Consider the following 17,229-nt stretch of genomic DNA (forward strand, 5'->3'; position numbering starts at 1 on the left):
AGCCCCAAGGCCTATCTCCAAAACGGATTCAGCGCAATCCGCTCAGCGAATAGCTACCCGGAGTACTCTGTATACGACGTAAACGAGGGTTTGAGACAATAGTGTGGGGCACAGGATTTCCGATGGCAGAGCTTGCCTCGTGGAGATAACCGAATTCGGCGCGCACAGTGGAATCAACAGTGTGTCGAACTCGACTGGATCCCAAAGGACAACTGCAGACGCGGCGGGACAAACCGATTGAACTATAATTGCGAAACAGCTTGCTTTGGATGTTATGATTACTATAAAAAGTCCAAAGATAGTATGTAACATTCCGTATAGGGAAACATATCAAAAACTGACAGCACTAGGATAGTTGCCATGAAAAAGTCAAATTCCGTCCACTTCGAGGCCCTCCTCTCATTTGATTACCTAGCTAACAACGTCTAGCTAGAGCCGCTTGTGCTTTGCGCTCATAGGGAAAGAAAACTAAATGTTAGGACTGCCCAGTTTGATCGCCCTCTTCCAGAGTAGCGTTACCAAACGTGCTGAAGTGTGTTTTGTGTTGCTGTCTAAGACACATTCTCAGCATTTTATTAAAATATGAACTTGCAATCTGATGTGCACGACCATCGCAGCAAGCGCACATCACCCTAAATAATCCAGCCATTCCGGTGGATGGGTTCCTTGCGGACTGTAGTCCGCTAAGAGTATAGTTAACAGGAGACAAATGTTTGCAAGCCACAGTACAGTATCGTTCGAAAAGGAAACTATACCTTGACACAGCAACACAACTGAGACAGGCAACAGAATTTAAACAAAGTAAACGTCGGAAAAAGTTAATATAGTCCACAACCCATAACTCGCTTGGAGCAAAACTTCAACAATGAACAGATGCAGGAGCATTGACTTGACTGCTTGGAAGCCTAGACAGGAGTAAAAAACACGCCTCATATTAAAATGGTCTGCCGCAACTTGCTGTCGGGCAGTATTAGGCTCAAGCTGATATATTCCTCGAGACTCCACGCTGTTACCTGAAGAATTGTTGGAGGCAGGACGAAAAGTTTGAGGCTAGACCGTTGGAACTTCATATGGCGTATATGGGCGGCCACTACCTTGGGAACCACGACATACATATTGAAAGCATGGTTCCCGATCCAGGAGAGGATGACCCAATAGCGGTCCTAGTGCAGGGTTCTTATCTGCGGGTAAAACGTAGGGAGGAGGTGCGACCGCAGCCAGCTGTCCGGAAAGCTATGTCTCCAGTTGGCCGCAGTTTCTTGCGCACGTACGGCTTCTCGTATCTCCTTTTCACTCCTTGCGGTGATTGCAAGAGCCCTAAAATTGTCAGGACAGGCCGCAGCAGTGAGCAGCTCAAAGACAACCCACGGGATCAAGAACAGGATCTCAACGGCCAGAACCCATGCCGGCATGCCCTCACGGCTAGCCAGGAGCTTGACATATTGGGGCAGCACGCCCACCACAAAGGATGACCAGCGCAGCCAAGCGTGGCTTCGTGTGCCCGTGAAGGCGTCGACGTTGGCCAGACCATCGGGGTGCACTAGTCGGGCGGCTAGGACATGCGAGGCACCCACGCGGATGCCGTGGCCAGCTACGAAAGCCTGACCCATCCAGGTGAGCAGAGAGTAGACGCCGTCGGTCGCGTAAAGGACAGGCATGGAGCGCAGTACGGCGTGCCGGGGGTGGAAGAGGCCGAGCACACGGCCTGTCGGCTGGTTGAAGGCATTTGTAGCGAAGCAAAGCAGCCAGAAGAGAAAGTTCCAGGCAGACACTGAGCGAGGGCACCAGACCAATGTACTGCTCAGGACTAAGTCGGCGCCGACATCGCAGAGATCGAGCTTGCTGTAGAGCGTGGTGGTGATGTTGTAGTTGGCCCATTGAAAAGCTTTCATATGTGCGGAGAGGGATTCAGACACGATCGCGTGAGCCACCTTGAGGGTGTCGTAAGGGGTTCCAATAAATGTCGAATGCATAACGACAGAGATGGCAGAGATTGTGTTGTCGAAACTTCACAAACTGTGATGCCGTTCTAGCGTCTAGACGCAAGCTGTGAACCAGGTTTATCATATGCTGAGCCCGATCCCTGCTCAGTCTTTCTCCTACCCCATCAACGCTCGAAGCTGCGCGGTTTGTGGCTGCAGAGGCGCAGCAAGAGAACGCCTAGTCTCGTGCAGGCTTTGATAAGCTGGGAAAGAGGGGGATTGAAAGCATAGGTAAGTTGAAAGGATTCCTTTCGCGCACATCCCTTCTTGTGCAGTTTGTGGCTGGCAAAGGCGCAACAAGATAATGCCTTGTCTTGTGGAGGCTTTGATAGGCCGGGAAAGAGAGTTTTATAAACGCAGGTAAGCTGGGGAGGTCCCTTTTTTGAGTATAATCGCTTCTTGCGCGGCTTTTTTGGCTCTCATATTCACAAGTATTGAGTGATGAGGAAAAGTGCACCCTAGGAACACCTATTCTGGCCGCACGGGATGACATGTTAGGACCCTCGCGGGATGCTATATCGTCACATGACCTACCCCACTTTTCCTGACCAATCAGATGTGGAACAATTCATGCCTTCTGTCACCACTTACACACTTCATGTATATAAAAACCCTCTCTTCTTCCCTCTCCTTAAGAGAAGAACAGGCAGGCACGCTTACACTGAATTAATCACATACGAAGAGACATACACACCGTACACTTGTGAAATCCTATATTACGCCCAAGAGCTCGCCGGGCGGGCTCGCCTTGTCAACCCTTTCGGGATCACTAGACAAGCCCGCATGGCTTTCCTCCCTCTTCCCTTTCGAGCCAGCCACATACTGCCCCTACCTTCTGACGAAGGAAGGTGCTTTACAAGCACCTCTCTTCGTGCACATTTACGTACGTTAGTAGGTGTTTGTGTTGTTGTTGGTTCGAGCTGAGGCCTCACCCTACCTCCGCTCTCAGTATATAGAAATTGGGCTCTTAGAAGATATACGGACGTTTACCGGCCGTAAGCCTAAAAACATGTAAAGCAAACTAATGGCGTCAGATCGGGGGAAGCCATTCGCCATTTTTGAAAAATCCTTCCTCTTGAGCAAGACCTATCAGAACGTGTAAAGAAGACTACTTAAAGGACTGAGCAATGAACCGATACCTGTGCTATGTGATGCAGGCCGTCCAGGCCTGCCTGTTTAGTAGGAAATATGCAGTGTGTATGTGCATTATTGATACTAACAAACGGTTCCTCTTTCGCATGACTTGGCTAGACAATATTACGGGCAGCTCCCTTAACGTTCTCGTCAACGAGTCGGCGCAAGACCACTGAACGAGGACGTCTGTAACCCTCTTGCACTGCTGTCGTTACATGGTCGCAAGGGCACATACCAACATGCCATCACTCCAGATCATCGGTTGCGCGGATCAGTAGCTAGTGAAGAAAAATCGGGAATTTCCACTGCACAAAGTACTAACACGGAATAGGGTCAGAGCGTCGGAGCCGGTGCGCGAATCACTTGTAGAAAGTATCGACTTGCATTTCTCCAGCTAAGATACATCAAATTAGCGGGGACCGGAGAAAATTGTGATCAAGAAAGTGGGATTTGTGTGGATCCTGCGAAAACACCAGAAACTTACAGCAGTAAAGCTCTTGCGTCCAGGCTTTTCCAAAGTAGCTTTTCGATTACCAAAGCGAGAACAGCAACGGACTTTATGTTTTGTGCATCAACTATAACTACCAATTATCGTACTGTATCGCAATTCACAGTATGGACCTGATTTCTGCGAGATACTCGACCGGGCTTAAGACATACATTGTCACTCTCAAATTCCCCGATTTAGAAGCGGCAGTTGATCGCCTCGAGAAGATCAGCTACGGGGGCGATTGCTGGGAGTTTCGGGTGGATTTGTTGGGGCCATCGTCGGTCGCTATCCCGCCCCTCGACTATGTCCGGATGCAGCTGCGTGTTCTCCGGGACTTGCCCCGGAAGCTGCCCATCTTATTTACAGTGCGCACCGTTTCACAGGGCGGACGTTTTCCAGACGATGCTGCCAATGAAGCGCTGGCGCTCATGAAGCTTGCTGCCGAGCAAGGCTGCGAGTACATTGACGTGGAAATGAGCTGGCCATCGTTTGTGATCGACGGCATTCTCACAGTAAAGGGAGCGGCGAAAATTGTGGCCTCGTTCCACGAATTTGACGGCTCCATCAAATGGACAAGCCAGACTGTGCGTGCCATGTGCACGGAAGCTGATGCAGTTGGTGGTATGTCTGCTCCATGTCTGGGATGTGGTGGCACTGAGTGCTGATTGTCCAACTAGACATCATCAAGCTGTGCATCCAATCCGTGGACATCAATGACTGCCTCGAACTCGGCCTCTATGTCCGCGACTATCAGACGCGAACATCAAAGCCGATCATTGCTGTAGCGATGGGCACCAGCGGCCAGCTCTCTCGATTCACCGCGCCCGTCACCTTTGTCACGCACAAGCTGATCCCTGCGCCTCCGGGAAGCGACCAGCTGTGCCTCTCGGATATCCATCGGGCCTTGCATCTTCTAGGACAGCTCCCGAGTAAGCGATTCTATTTCGCAGGCCCCGCCGTCACATACGACTCGCTGCTGTCCCCGCTGTTTACTTCTGCATCTGAGGACTTGGGCTTTCCCTACAGTACATGCCATCTGGAAGAGGTGGGCCAGGATCTCAATGCGTTGCTTGCAAGACCTGACTTTGGCGGCGCATACGTGCCGAGCCTTTGCAATCAGCCCATCGGTAAATATGTGCAATCATGGACTCCTGTTGCCGAACAGATTGGAATTGCCGACACGGTCTTGATCTCGACTGAAAGTGGCCAAAAGGTGCTGTCTGGTGATAACACAGCTTGGATGGCTGTCTTGGCTTGTCTCAAGAGCAGTGGCAGCTTTGTCTCGGAAAACAGCACTGCCCTCGTGCTGGGAGTCGAGCCGCGTTCAAGTGCAGCGTACTACGCCATGGAACGTTTCGGAATCCAAAACGTCATGCTTGTTAGCCAGGACGAGGAGGCGGCAAGTCAGATATGTAACCGTTTTCCTCACATTTCCTTCCAGATCTACGCTCGCTTGAAGGATGTCAGCGCGGCCCTTGTTCCAGGTTCGAGCCTCGCCGTATTCGGTGACGAAACTGGTTTGGAATCATTGGACGGAGATGGTCTGTTAGATCAGTTCTCGGGAGTCATGGTAGACGTGGGGGCTGTTGTTAAGCCAGCATCACAGCAGGCAAGACTAGACCGCATTTCAAAGTGGAAGGCATATTCGGCACTGGATGTTTTACAGAGTCATGCCGATGCACTGTTCCGGCTTTGGACAGGAAGAAACGCTCCAAGGACAGCTGCAGATGCTACATTGTCGGCTAATTTTAAGGAGAAAAGGTAGTATGATGACATAGAACTACGATTCATCTACAATTTTGCTCCACCACCAAGACTATCTTCCCACTTAAGATCTGAGATGGTAGCCATCTGCTGTTGGCCCAATCTGTGTTGTGGATCTAGCATGAAGGCCTCGAACTTTGTCATCTGCTCCGGCGAAGGGTTCCTCCATTTCCACAGTTGTGTATACTGGTCCGGACGATCCTCAACCACCTTTACAACATATTTCCCTATCGTTGGTAGAAATTTGAATCCTAGAAGAGGGAGAGCTATTAGATCACGCACTAAACTGTTGGTAGTAACGCAACGTACCGTGCCCAGATCCGCCAGCAACCACGAGGAGGTTTTCCCGTCCAGGAACCCAATCAATGACAAAATCGAGATCCAATGCAAAGGAATCCCAGCAGAGCTTGGCCATCAAGATCTCGCAGCCGACCAGGTCGGGTATGTTGCTTGCAATAAAAGCCTTGACGGCGTCGAGGACATTCTTCGGCACATTTGTCCTTGTGTTGCTAGTCCAGGCTGTTGGACGTGAGGTTACGGAAGCCCGAGCCGATGGCGTTGCTGCTGATTGTATGGGGTTTGTCCATTTCGGAGAGCGGTAGAGGAACTTCAGGGTGCCATCATCTGGAAATTTTCTGTCAGAGCAGCTTCTGAAAGAAGTAAAGGTGAGTGGACCGGTCCTGTCTTACCGTCAAGGGGAAAGCCGCTGAGGCCACCGTCCTCGTCAAATCCCGTGTATCCCCAGGAAAAGACCGGGAAGACGTCCGCCCTGAACTTGTCCTGGAGCCTAGGTGGGACGTCGATGTGGATGATGTTTGCACCCGAGGCTGTGACGGACTGGGCGAGATCTGGCACGAGTCCGTGAGTCCGGGCGCCAGCGGCGACAATGACCACGTCGCCGAGGTGTTCCAGGCCGTCACCCGTACGCACGCCAATGGCACGCTCGACGGTCTGGTGGTCACCGATGCTGACAGCAGAAGCAGGCGCATATACGATGGCATCGACACGGCCAGCCGTTCCGAGGACGATATTTGCGCCCAGGCGCTTGGCTTTCCGCAGCGCAAAAGTGCAGGCCTTGCTGGCGTGGACATAGCCGGCGAGGGTGTCGAGGACGCCGTCAAAAGCAAAGCCACGACGTAGGCGGTCAAACGGGTCGACCTTTGTCGTCGGCCAGCCGTCCTGCCTTGCCCGCTGGCGGTCTTCCGGATCGCCGACGCGATACTGCGTGGCGCCCTGACCGGCCGCGGCCATGGTCGCCAAAGTTGCCACGTCGACGGGGGCCAAGTCGCCTGTTCCGCTCATGCGCATCCAGCCACAGTTGACAAAGAGCTCCCGGCCGGCCTCGCCATTCCACTCCTTCCAGGCGGCAATGGCCTCGGTAGCCAGCGAGTGGTGAAGCGAGGCGCCGCCATACGCTGAGCGGATGACTTTTAGGGTGTCTGGGAGTGTTGGGAGCTGACACTTGGACGAAGTGGAAAGAACAAACAGAACAGGAGAATAAGCCAAAAATCAAACTGACCAGCTGAAGCCGAGTCGGCTCCTCGAAATGGCGAATACTCCGACTCCTCAAAGTCTTGCTGGTCGAATATGGTGACATTCTCGTAGCCGCTTTCGAGCAAGCCAAGAGCTGTGGATAGACCCAGAACCCCGGCACCTAGAGCACGTATATGGATCCGTAAGCAAAGAGAGACACGCACACGTAGAGCTAGTAGCACCGGGCGGCATACCAACAACGATAATCGAGCTCTGCTTTGTGGGAGCCATGATACAAAAAGTCTAGCTGGCGATAGTTTATTTGGCAGCAACTTAGCAACTGATCCCATAGATATACACACAGCTCTCCAAAGCAGACGTGTTGAGTGGAAACGGATGGGACGATTGATGCAGTTGTCTAGCATCAGTATCACGTGGCCAAACGAATCATCAAGCACACCATAGCGATAGCGGAATCGAGCAAAACGCGAGGTCGGAGCAGTTGTGACAAAGAAAACGGCAGGAGTGGACCTCTTTTGCCTGCCGGACACCACGTGCAATAATTGCCGGTCCACATGGTTCCGGCGGCTGACAGCGGCTCCGACAAACGCCTATTGGTCAAACGCGCCGTACGCCGACTCAAATCCGGCTACTGCATGCTAAAATCGGACAGGTCACTCGTGCGCTAAAGTATCTGCAGTATCTTCCGTTGTAGTGCAGATGTCTTGAACATCCCGGAAGAGTGTTTGTCGACTCCCATCCGGAAAGAAGACAGTCTCGTTTTTCCTTATACAATTGGGTCTCCATTCTGTCCGCCATGAACACTCTTCTTTTGCTTTTTTGCTTATAGTCGGAGCCTCAAGAGTCAAAGTTAAACTTCCACGTGCGTCAAAGTTCGGATATCCCGACGGAGACGGATATCTGCCACTCGGCCTTGCAGGGAAGCGACCACAGCGCCCCATCTAGCCTTATTCCACCTAGTCCGTCGTAAGTAGCCAGGCTTAGCTTGGTGTGCCTTGTGGGCAAGACGACTTCCTGCCCCGTCTGATCGAGCTTGTGTGGGGACGTAGACAGAAAATGGTAAAGAAGTAAGGAAACGACATTATGGCATCGATGGCGCAATTACCTTGACACATTTTTCTTCATACTCTTTGCCTGCATACTTCATTATAAACCGACCGGACAGGCATCAGATCCCAGACGTGCATGCGTGGCATACTGTCTTGCTTCTTGGCACCCTTACTTAGTCCCGTCTTGCATCCGTACCAACACCATGGGTTTGGGCACACGTTTTGCGGAGTTTATCCGCTGGTATCCTCGTGGCATGTCGGCCGAGGAGAGACGTCTTGTCGCCAAAATTGACTGGCTTGTGTTGACTTACGCGTGTCTCTCGTTCTTCACCAAGTATCTGGACGTGTCCGCTCTCAGTGCGTGGTATCTTATCTCATCTCATCTCATCTTATCTCAAACCAGTAACTAACATCACAAATTAGGCAACGCATACGTCTCTGGCATGAAAGAGGATCTGCACCTCACAGGCAACCGGCTTAACTACATCAACGCAGCTTGTATGCCCCATACCCACCTCCTGTAATGGACCAGAAAAATGAGAAAATTTTCTGACACACATTGTGTAGACGAAGTCGGATACGTCGTCTTCCAGGTACCAAGCAACATCCTCGTCACCAAGATCCCGGCCCACTACTACCTTCCGGCCGTGGAGATCTTCTGGGGCATGTTTACTCTGGGGACGGCATTCATAAAAAACTACAATCAACTGGTGGTTATGCGCTTTTTCGTCGGCCTAAGCTCCACTGCATGCTACATCGGCTGTCTACATGTTATTAACTCGTACGTTGCACGGCACAAAAGGCCATTTATAGGAACCACAAGCTAATCACTCCTCTCCAATGTCAGCTGGTACAAGCGCAATGAGCTCGGCAGACGCAACGCCCTGTTCTGGTGCGCGAACCCGCTCGGCACCATGTTCGCTGGCTATCTGCAAGCGGCCGCCTACAAAAACCTCAACGGAAACCACGGCCTCGAGGGGTGGAGATGGTTGTTCATTATATGCACAATCATTACGATTCCTATCAGCATCGTGTACGCGGTCGTTCTAGGATCCTGCTGAAGGAAGCTCAGCTAACAGATACAACAGCGGTTTTGTCTTTTTCCCCGACATCCCTGAGCGGACCACCACAAGGTGGCTGACCGAGGACGAGAAGAAGCTCGCACGCAGCCGTGTTGAGGCCGACGGCTTCATGCCGACGCTGGGGCTGAACAAGAGTCTCTTCGCCCGCGTGCTCAAGATCAAAGAGTTTTACATCTTCGTCCCGCTCACCGTCATCTTCTTTACCTGTCTCTACGGCTACAACACGCCCTATCTCCTCTGGCTCAAGTCTCAGCATGGCCGCTACTCCGTTCCCAAGGTCAACGATCTCGGCACCGTCTCTTCAGCCGTATCTGTCGTCAGTGCCATAGCCGTGTCCTACTATACCGACCTGAGCGGCTCGCGCTGGGAGGCTGCCACTCTGGCCGGCATTCTCTGCGTCTTCTCCAACGTTGTTCTTGCCGTGTGGCACATCCCCTATGGCCTTAAGTTCTACGCATACATTGCGCTAGGTGCCGCGCACGGCGTCGGGCCGCTGCTGGTCACCTGGACGGCCGAGGCGCTGGCTGGCGATCTCGAGACCCGCTCCATCGTGTTTGCCGTTCAGAATACTCTCGGCGAGGTTGCAGGCCTGGTGGTTCCTCTGGTGGTTTGGCAGGTGTCGCACTCGCCAACCTTCCATGGCGGCTTCATCTGGGTGAGTTTTGAAGTCCTTTCCCGACTACCTTTGATTTCCTAACACCGAATCAAAATAGGCCACATGCATCAGTGGGCTCTTCCTTGTCAATGTCGCTGTTATCACAATCTGCCAACGGCGCGATAAGCAGCGGGCGACACAAACAGCCGCGGAAGAGACTGGCGATGTAAATGGCATGTCCCTCGAGGAGGAGAAGGCTGTCGATACGTCCAGCAAAGAGATTCGAGAAACGAGTTAGCGAGGATACTAGAACTCTAAAGTGTAATTCTAGTGTGTTAAAAATATAAGATTTCCTAGAATAAGCTCTTAAATCGTAGGAGTCTTACTAAGAAAGGGACCGATAGTAATATGTAGAACGATATAAAGTGATCTATAGTGGGGCGTGGCACGATCAAACTCTAATAAGGACAGGCACTTAAATACACGTCACCATCGTATGACTTCCAGACTTACGGACGCAAAAAAGCAACCCAGTTGTATGTTTAATTCTGTAATGTGACCTCGGTGCCGAGCTTCTTCGGCACCGATATTTCAAGTGCTGCGTAAACTACAGACACGGTCTGTGCAATCATGCCAGAATCTGATTCTCGGCGCCGATATTCTACAGTCGCTCGCATGCGACCAAGAAGACGCAGATCACATAGGAGTTTGACCGTCAGAAAAAGTGGATGCAAACAAACTATACCGCAATTGGGTCGATTTTTGGCCATGCAGGAGTATAAGCTGGAGGTCAGCCAGATCCAACAACTAGAGTCTTCGTTAATTTGCGTCTCCATCCTACCCAGTCACACGCGTTGTTCTCTCGGCACAACAATCCGAATCCGATATTCCCTCTCACAAACATCATTCTTTCTCCTACCTACTTCCCTCAACCACAATTATGGGCCTTCATCGTCCCGCATCCGTGAATCGCATGTGGGCCAGGCTCGCCCGGTCGCGCTACATGTCCCCTCATGCCTTTCAATACGTCTGTGCAGCTAGTGGGATTCTATCTTCGATCCTCTTTGGGCTAGGGTTTATCGTGGCAAATTTCTGGCCCCCTGTCAAGCCATGGTGGACGGCAGAGCGAACCGCGTATTTCTTTCAAGAACATACGCACCGAGCTCGTATCGGGGCATCTCTGATTGTGCTCTCTGGCCTGTTTTACATGCCGTTCTGCGCTGCCATCTCCAGCCAGATGCGTCGTATCCCAAACCTTCACTATGTCGTGCAGCAACTCCAATTAAGCGCCGCGGCTGCCGGACTCTGGACTTTCGTCCTGCCGGGCATTATGCTCGCAACGACGTCATACCGCCCGGATCGGGACCCAGGCATCACCCAGTCCCTAAACGACCTCTTTTGGATCTGCACCCTGATGCCGTGGCAGACGTTCATGGTGCAAAACTTCTGCTTCTCCTATGCTATCATTATTGACCAGCGGGAAAAGCCGTTGTTTCCCAAAGAGCTGGCTGTCTACAACCTTATTGTCCCATTCTTTTGGACAGGGTCCACCGGTATCCAATTCAGCAAATACGGCGCTGGGGCCTTTAATGGGGCTATCACATTTTGGGTCTTAGGCGTCACCTTCTGTCTGCAGCTTGTTGTTGACGCTATTTTCTTGATCCTTGCCATCCAATCGGAGCCAGCGGGTGGAGAACAAATTGTTGAAATGTTCCCTAACCGCATTCAGAAGGAATTGCTCGACCCTATCAGAGAGCCCTCTGCAGTCAACTAAACCGGACCTGACATGGGGAAGGCCTGGGCCTTGGACGGCATGTGCCGGTTACCGTTGCCAGTCTCTCTTTCTTATGGCTGCCATTGGTCAGGACGTTCTATACTCTCTTAGGAAGCTAGCTCGATCCAGAGAGGCTGGCGCAACAAATTCAGCAAGGGCGTTAGTGTTGTCGAATGGGGTGACCAGAATGGGTGTGAAATGAAGACGTGTGGCGCAGGATGGGAAGATTGTCGAATAACGTGATGACTTATAAGACTGTTGATTGTATTACTTAAGGAGTGCAGGGGAGAAGATACACCAAAGCGGAATTTCGTGGATTACAAGAACTAAATGCTTAATAAGGCATTTTCGGTCATGTAGTCGCAAACAATTTGTGCAAGATCAAGGGACGTTGCCGTATCCCATGTCTTCTATACATACTTCACAGTCTAAAGTCTACCAGACCTACAGAGCTTGATACCCAACATTGAAGGCCGCTCCAAGGCTTTCGGACCCGACAGCCCCGTCGTCGAGCACTGCGGCTGCAATTTGGGACATGCAATTGCCGACCATTCCGTAACGGGTAGTCCCGTACAACGCAGTCGACTCCGGCGGGCTAAGATACCAGCCGAAAGGATTAAACGGCTCGCCCTATGTAACATTAATCGGCTCACATACCATAATTCAAGAGAAATTTCTGGCAGCCCATGCCGGCAGGGAAACTGTTGGCATAAGCTGGCGGAGCCACTTCCTGCAAAATCTGCCTTCCCCCATCCGGACGACTTGTCCAACGGACTGGAGTATGCCGTTTGACGACTGCCTGCACTGCGTGAGGATGCCTTGATGGCAGCAATGGCTTAAGTTTACACTAAAGCTCGAAAGTGCCATAGACGTTATAGACGCATCAACAGTCGACGTCGTTAAAGCGCCGCACCGCGGCGCTTCTCCCTGCCGGGTGGTGGTCTGCGCGGACCGGCTCTACTTGTACCTGCAGGCCGATCTCCGTCAGACACTATGTGACTAGCCTGTTGCTCGTTAGTACTCGTAACTTGTTTTAACTTGTTTCAACCCCACGGGGTTGGATTTGATTTGAGAGCGAGATCGGGATTTTTTTTATTCGAGTACTCCGTAGCTGGCAGGAGACTTAACAGAAATAATCCTCTCCTGGGATCACTCACATGATCCGACAATAATAGAAAATTAGTTTCTAGGCTTGTAAGTCTGAAATTCTCTGGTGCCATATCTGGTCTGCTAGCACAATACCGTTTCTCGTTTATTTTATACTCGATGCATTTACACGAAGACATAGCCACGTGGTTCCACTGTATAACACAGACGTCCGCAACGTCTGAGAACCCAAGCGGCGTCTTGTTAGTGCTTTTCTGTAATCTGTCAATAGTCTCGTCCCCGTAGAGCTGGGATTAGGAGGTGCTTCATACTCGTCTAGCCATTGTTGAACGACTGGCTAAAACACGAAGCGAAAACTTACACCGACAGAGTTTTTGCAGAATCGAACCAAGGACTTCTTGCTAGTTATATGTGTGATGTTACCATGTAGATATCAGTCAAACCATTGGTATATTCGTTGGTAGCTACTGCTCAATATGATGATAATATGTATAATATCTTAAATTCTGTATCACAGTAGCCTAAGAACAAGGCCATCGACAAGCCGCTGCTCAATGAATGTAGACTACCTTTGTGTCTAACGACACCATCAAGGCGGTTGTGTGTCCGTCCAATGATTCTTTGTAACAAGTGATGATTGATTGCCAACTTCCTCTCTTAGTATGGGGAAAATATAAAGGCTTTAATTTGTAAACGTGTCTTGCGTAGGAAACTTATACGTGGCCTTTACTGCTACAAAACTAAATCCAGTTTCACACCATTCACACCGAAGTCAATTACTGTCTGCTAACTTTGAACCAAAAACCCTCTAATTGCCTGCCACATGTGACAGTATTTACCCGCCGCGGCCACGTGTACTTCTCTATTGACTTCCACAGATCTATAGTTACGCTATGAAATATGCTCGCGAATCGGGAATTGAATTGACTACCGTCACCTTACAGCCGTCCTTTAAAGTGGAGAAGACGCCCGTCGTTAAGTAACAAAACCTGGGGTTGAAACGGCTCCTGGACACTAGTACCGCCTACTATTTTTGACTCAGTCGCGTCATTGGTCTGTAGTGTCTTCTTTAACGATCAACATATCCGAAGAGACCGTTAGAGACCTGCTTTGATAATCAAGACGGGCGTAAAGTCGACATTACCCAAATTAGCAGGAGCAAGCCAGCCTAAAAAAATCATTGACACATGTTCCTTAAGCCTATAAACATGCCAACGTATAATATCCAGCCTGATAGTTACATGATGTTAATCAAGCACTGACAGCACCAGCAACAGTTGCGTCTACAACACACTACGTGAACCAGTACCTGACGTTAGTCAGCACTTGTCTCGTTAGAGTGCAGCGTCTGGGTGGTATTAAGCAGTATGTGGCCTTAAGCCAAAGATCTGGCCAGTGTGACAAACGTGGCATACAGCGCAAACTCTCTGGTCCGGTTGTAGCACAACCTCCTCGACTAACGAGCTGGTCAATTTGCGTCACATACTAACAATACTCTGTACGCGTCCAATGCGTGGGGATCGCGTACAGAGTACGTATTGTCTGTCAATAGTCAAGTTTCCAAAGGCCTGTTTGAGTTGCCCGTACGTTAACATAAAGAAAGAGGTAAGAAGCAATAAAAGGAGACTAGAGGAGATAAGTCATACGGAATACATACATACAGCACATAAGGAAAGAGAAAGATAAGGGACGAATTTGGCCTTTCAAGGTTGGCGTGGGAAGAATGATCCACTCACGGTATCTGATGCTCGCCCCCCAAAAATAGCAGAGCACGCCTAGCAGCTTAGCCACAATACCCAGACGAGTACGGAGTAGACCACCACGGAACGTATCTTACTATGTAGTGTTCGTGTGTACTTTCTTCTTTCCGGCTAGCTCCTCAGCGCAGGCTTACAGAGGACAGATGCGCCACCATGGTCCTACGTCTAGTGGAAGTCCCTGATCCGAGCCTTCTTATCGGCCGACGGTCCACTTTTTCCCCACGGGCAAGACAGAAGCTGAGTACAGTCATCCCAATAGCGTCCCAGCACGCTCCGCTTGCATCAAAGAGGAAGGGCACACAAGGGTGCGTCTGGTCCTGCTTGGTACAAAACACAGGTCCCAAACCACGTCAACACGTGTCAAGGGTACCTGAAGTCAGGCACCGAAAAGAGGCCTATGCTACCATGTACAACAATGGGGACCGGGCCAGTGTCTCCGTTCTTATCGCTCGCGCTGTTTGATCCGTGGGTGTCTCGGCATAAGCGATGTTACTCGCGATTGCCACCAGTGGCTTGGCGAGATAAGACGGGCTTCCCGTACTTTGTGGTGACAAAGGATCGGCGGAATATTACGCGCCCGGTCCTGCTCAATGCGCGGTGCCTTTCTTCTTAAGGAACGGGTGGCACCCTGCGCTGCTGCTGCTGCTCGTCCCTTTCTAGTCGTAGATCGTCCCGACTCTCTGGGTTGTGCCGTGCAGTTTCGTCTCCTTTGCTGTCAGAGCTGCAGCTATCCTACTGTCTCTCCCCGATAACGAAGCTCTGTCAAGGAGCTGCCACACTACCGGCATGTCTGCATACGAGATCAAAGACCCCGAGAAGGGGCCCAGCCCCTCGATGAAGCTGGCCTTGGACGAGCAGACCGGCGTCACGCACTTCATCGGCGGCGACGATCTGGAGAACACTGCCGAGATCACGCATCGTGGCCTCAAGAGTCGTCACGCCCAGATGATCGCCCTGGGTGGAACAATTGGAACAGGGTACGTCTTGTCATTATGCGACTTGTCCTTGCCTTTCCAGCTCAACTTTTTCATTCTCTCTTTCCATCACTGACACCCCTAGTCTTTTCGTCGGGTCCGGCCAAACGCTTGCCAATGGCGGTCCGGCCTTCATCCTGGCGGGCTACATCCTGATGACGTTCCTTGTTCTCTGTGTCGTGACCGCCATCACGGAGGTGGCCGCCTATCTGCCGGTCCACGGTGCCAGCATGTCCTACTACGGCTACCGCTACGTGTCGCGGTCCTTTGGCTTCGCCCTCGGCTATCTGTACTGGTACGCCCTGGGCATCCTGGTGCCCTACGAGATCACCGCTGCCGGTCTGGTCATCAACTACTGGCCCAACGACGTCAACATTGCTGTCTGGATCACGATCATGATGGTCGTCATCGTCGCACTCAACTTTATGCCCGTGCGCTTCTACGGCGAGACCGAGTTCTGGTTTGCCGGAACCAAGGTGATCATGATGATCGGCCTCCTGATGCTTTCCTTTATCCTCTTCTGGGGTGGCGGCCCGTCTCGCGATCGGCTGGGCTTCCGCTACTGGAAGCATCCGGGCGCCGCCTTCACCTGGGGCCATCTGACCGGCAACACCGGTCTCTTCGTCTCATTTTGGCACACCTTCATCTCCTGCGTCTTCCCCTTCACCTTTGCGCCCGAGCTGATCGTCGTGACCGGCGGCGAGATGGAGAACCCGCGCCGCAATTTGCCTATCGCCTCGCGCCGCTACTTTTACCGTCTCGTCTTCTTCTACATCTTCTCCGTCCTCGCCATCGGCGTCATCTGCCCGGCCAACGACCCCCGGCTCACCGACGGAGGCGCCGGTGCGGGCTCCTCTGCCTTTGTCGTCGCCATCTCCAACGCCAGCATCCCGGTCCTCCCGCACATCATCAACGCCGTCATCCTTATCTCGGCCTGGTCTTCGGGCAACTCCTTCCTCTACATCTCCAGCCGCTCTCTCTACACGCTCTCGCTTCAGGGCTCTGCGCCCAAGTTCTGCAGCGCCTGCAACCGCTGGGGCGTTCCCTACGTTGCCGTCGGCATCAGCTCTCTCTTCTGCGGTCTGGGCTACCTCAATGTCGCCTCGTCCGGCTCCGTCGTGTTCAACTGGTTCGTCAACCTCACCAACACCTGGGGCATGATCTCCTGGGTGTGCTGCTCGATAGTCTACCTGCGCTTCCGCAAGGCCTGCAAGGCCCAGAGCATCGAGACACCGTATCAGCACTGGCTGCAGCCGTGGGGGTCGTACATCTCCATCTTCATGTTCACCCTGGCCTGTTTGACCAACGGATTCACCGTCTTCTGGCCGGACAAATGGTCCGCCAGCAGTTTCCTGACAGACTACATCGGTATTCCCATATTCCTCGTTATGTACTTTGGCCACCGCGCGTGGTTCTATAAAGATAAATGGGCTATCCCAGCTGAGGAGGTTGACATGACAACTGGCCTGCAGGAGGTCCTTGACGCAGAAAAGCCCATGAAGGAGCGCGTCGGATGGACCAAGTATTTATGGGCTTTAATAGAGTAAGGCGCTGATTCTGCTAGATAGAAGTCAGTCATATAGGAATACAAGCTACTTTCGAGTTGGCCTCGCTGCTGCAAACTAGAGTGACATTCACTGCCTCGTTGTTAGGCCTATTTCCACGAGGGCGTCAGCTAGTTACAGGACTCTTAAAAGACACCAAGACGGGAATCAACTTATTCTAGAAATGCCAAAGAATGGGTTAGCCTACGGTTCTAACCGCAATGGATCTAGGTATGGAAAATATGTAGCGTACGGGTAACGAAAGTACAATACTCCATCTCTCGATCTCCGGTCCGCAAGTACATACTTGATGTAAATGTATATAACACATGCTGATTTCTATCGTACCTAATAAAACATAAGAGCTAATTAGAAAACTGCCCATGCTTAGATAATAGGTCTTTAGTCAACAGTCCTACTCAGAGTAAGATATCCTCGATGGAAGTCTAAAATTGGAAAGATAAGATGATACGATAGATA

The 17,229-nt window shown here is 51.5% G+C and overlaps 6 protein-coding genes across 6 annotated transcripts; 4 read left to right on the top strand and 2 right to left on the bottom strand.

Annotated features, from left to right (window-relative positions):
- Positions 1-1,163: 1,163 nt before the first annotated feature.
- Positions 1,164-1,973, bottom strand: CMQ_2733 (uncharacterized protein; the record flags this gene model as incomplete). The annotated part of the gene is made up of 1 exon (XM_014316811.1): positions 1,164-1,973. The coding sequence occupies one exon, from the start codon at positions 1,971-1,973 to the stop codon at positions 1,164-1,166; it is 810 nt and encodes a 269-aa protein (XP_014172286.1).
- A 1,758-nt stretch (positions 1,974-3,731) lies between these two features.
- On the top strand, positions 3,732-5,371 carry CMQ_3122 (dehydroquinase class 1; the record flags this gene model as incomplete). Its single annotated transcript, XM_014317200.1, has 2 exons — positions 3,732-4,227; positions 4,284-5,371. 2 exons carry the CDS (start codon positions 3,732-3,734, stop codon positions 5,369-5,371), a joined length of 1,584 nt encoding a protein of 527 aa, XP_014172675.1.
- A 26-nt stretch (positions 5,372-5,397) lies between these two features.
- CMQ_3205 (sarcosine oxidase) lies at positions 5,398-7,134 on the bottom strand (the record flags this gene model as incomplete). Its single annotated transcript, XM_014317283.1, has 5 exons — positions 5,398-5,597; positions 5,680-5,994; positions 6,060-6,809; positions 6,890-7,024; positions 7,098-7,134. 5 exons carry the CDS (start codon positions 7,132-7,134, stop codon positions 5,398-5,400), a joined length of 1,437 nt encoding a protein of 478 aa, XP_014172758.1.
- Positions 7,135-8,116: 982 nt separating this feature from the next.
- On the top strand, positions 8,117-9,888 carry CMQ_2985 (pantothenate transporter; the record flags this gene model as incomplete). Its single annotated transcript, XM_014317063.1, has 6 exons — positions 8,117-8,270; positions 8,337-8,411; positions 8,481-8,694; positions 8,761-8,946; positions 9,002-9,650; positions 9,709-9,888. 6 exons carry the CDS (start codon positions 8,117-8,119, stop codon positions 9,886-9,888), a joined length of 1,458 nt encoding a protein of 485 aa, XP_014172538.1.
- Positions 9,889-10,563: 675 nt separating this feature from the next.
- On the top strand, positions 10,564-11,364 carry CMQ_3252 (uncharacterized protein; the record flags this gene model as incomplete). Its single annotated transcript, XM_014317330.1, has 1 exon — positions 10,564-11,364. The coding sequence occupies one exon, from the start codon at positions 10,564-10,566 to the stop codon at positions 11,362-11,364; it is 801 nt and encodes a 266-aa protein (XP_014172805.1).
- Positions 11,365-15,017: 3,653 nt separating this feature from the next.
- Positions 15,018-16,752, top strand: CMQ_2921 (proline permease; the record flags this gene model as incomplete). The annotated part of the gene is made up of 2 exons (XM_014316999.1): positions 15,018-15,208; positions 15,291-16,752. The coding sequence occupies 2 exons, from the start codon at positions 15,018-15,020 to the stop codon at positions 16,750-16,752; spliced, it is 1,653 nt and encodes a 550-aa protein (XP_014172474.1).
- Between the last annotated feature and the right edge of the window lie 477 nt (positions 16,753-17,229).

Source organism: Grosmannia clavigera (genome assembly GCF_000143105.1).
Source record: "Grosmannia clavigera kw1407 unplaced genomic scaffold GCSC_144, whole genome shotgun sequence".
Lineage (NCBI taxonomy): Eukaryota > Fungi > Ascomycota > Sordariomycetes > Ophiostomatales > Ophiostomataceae > Leptographium > Leptographium clavigerum.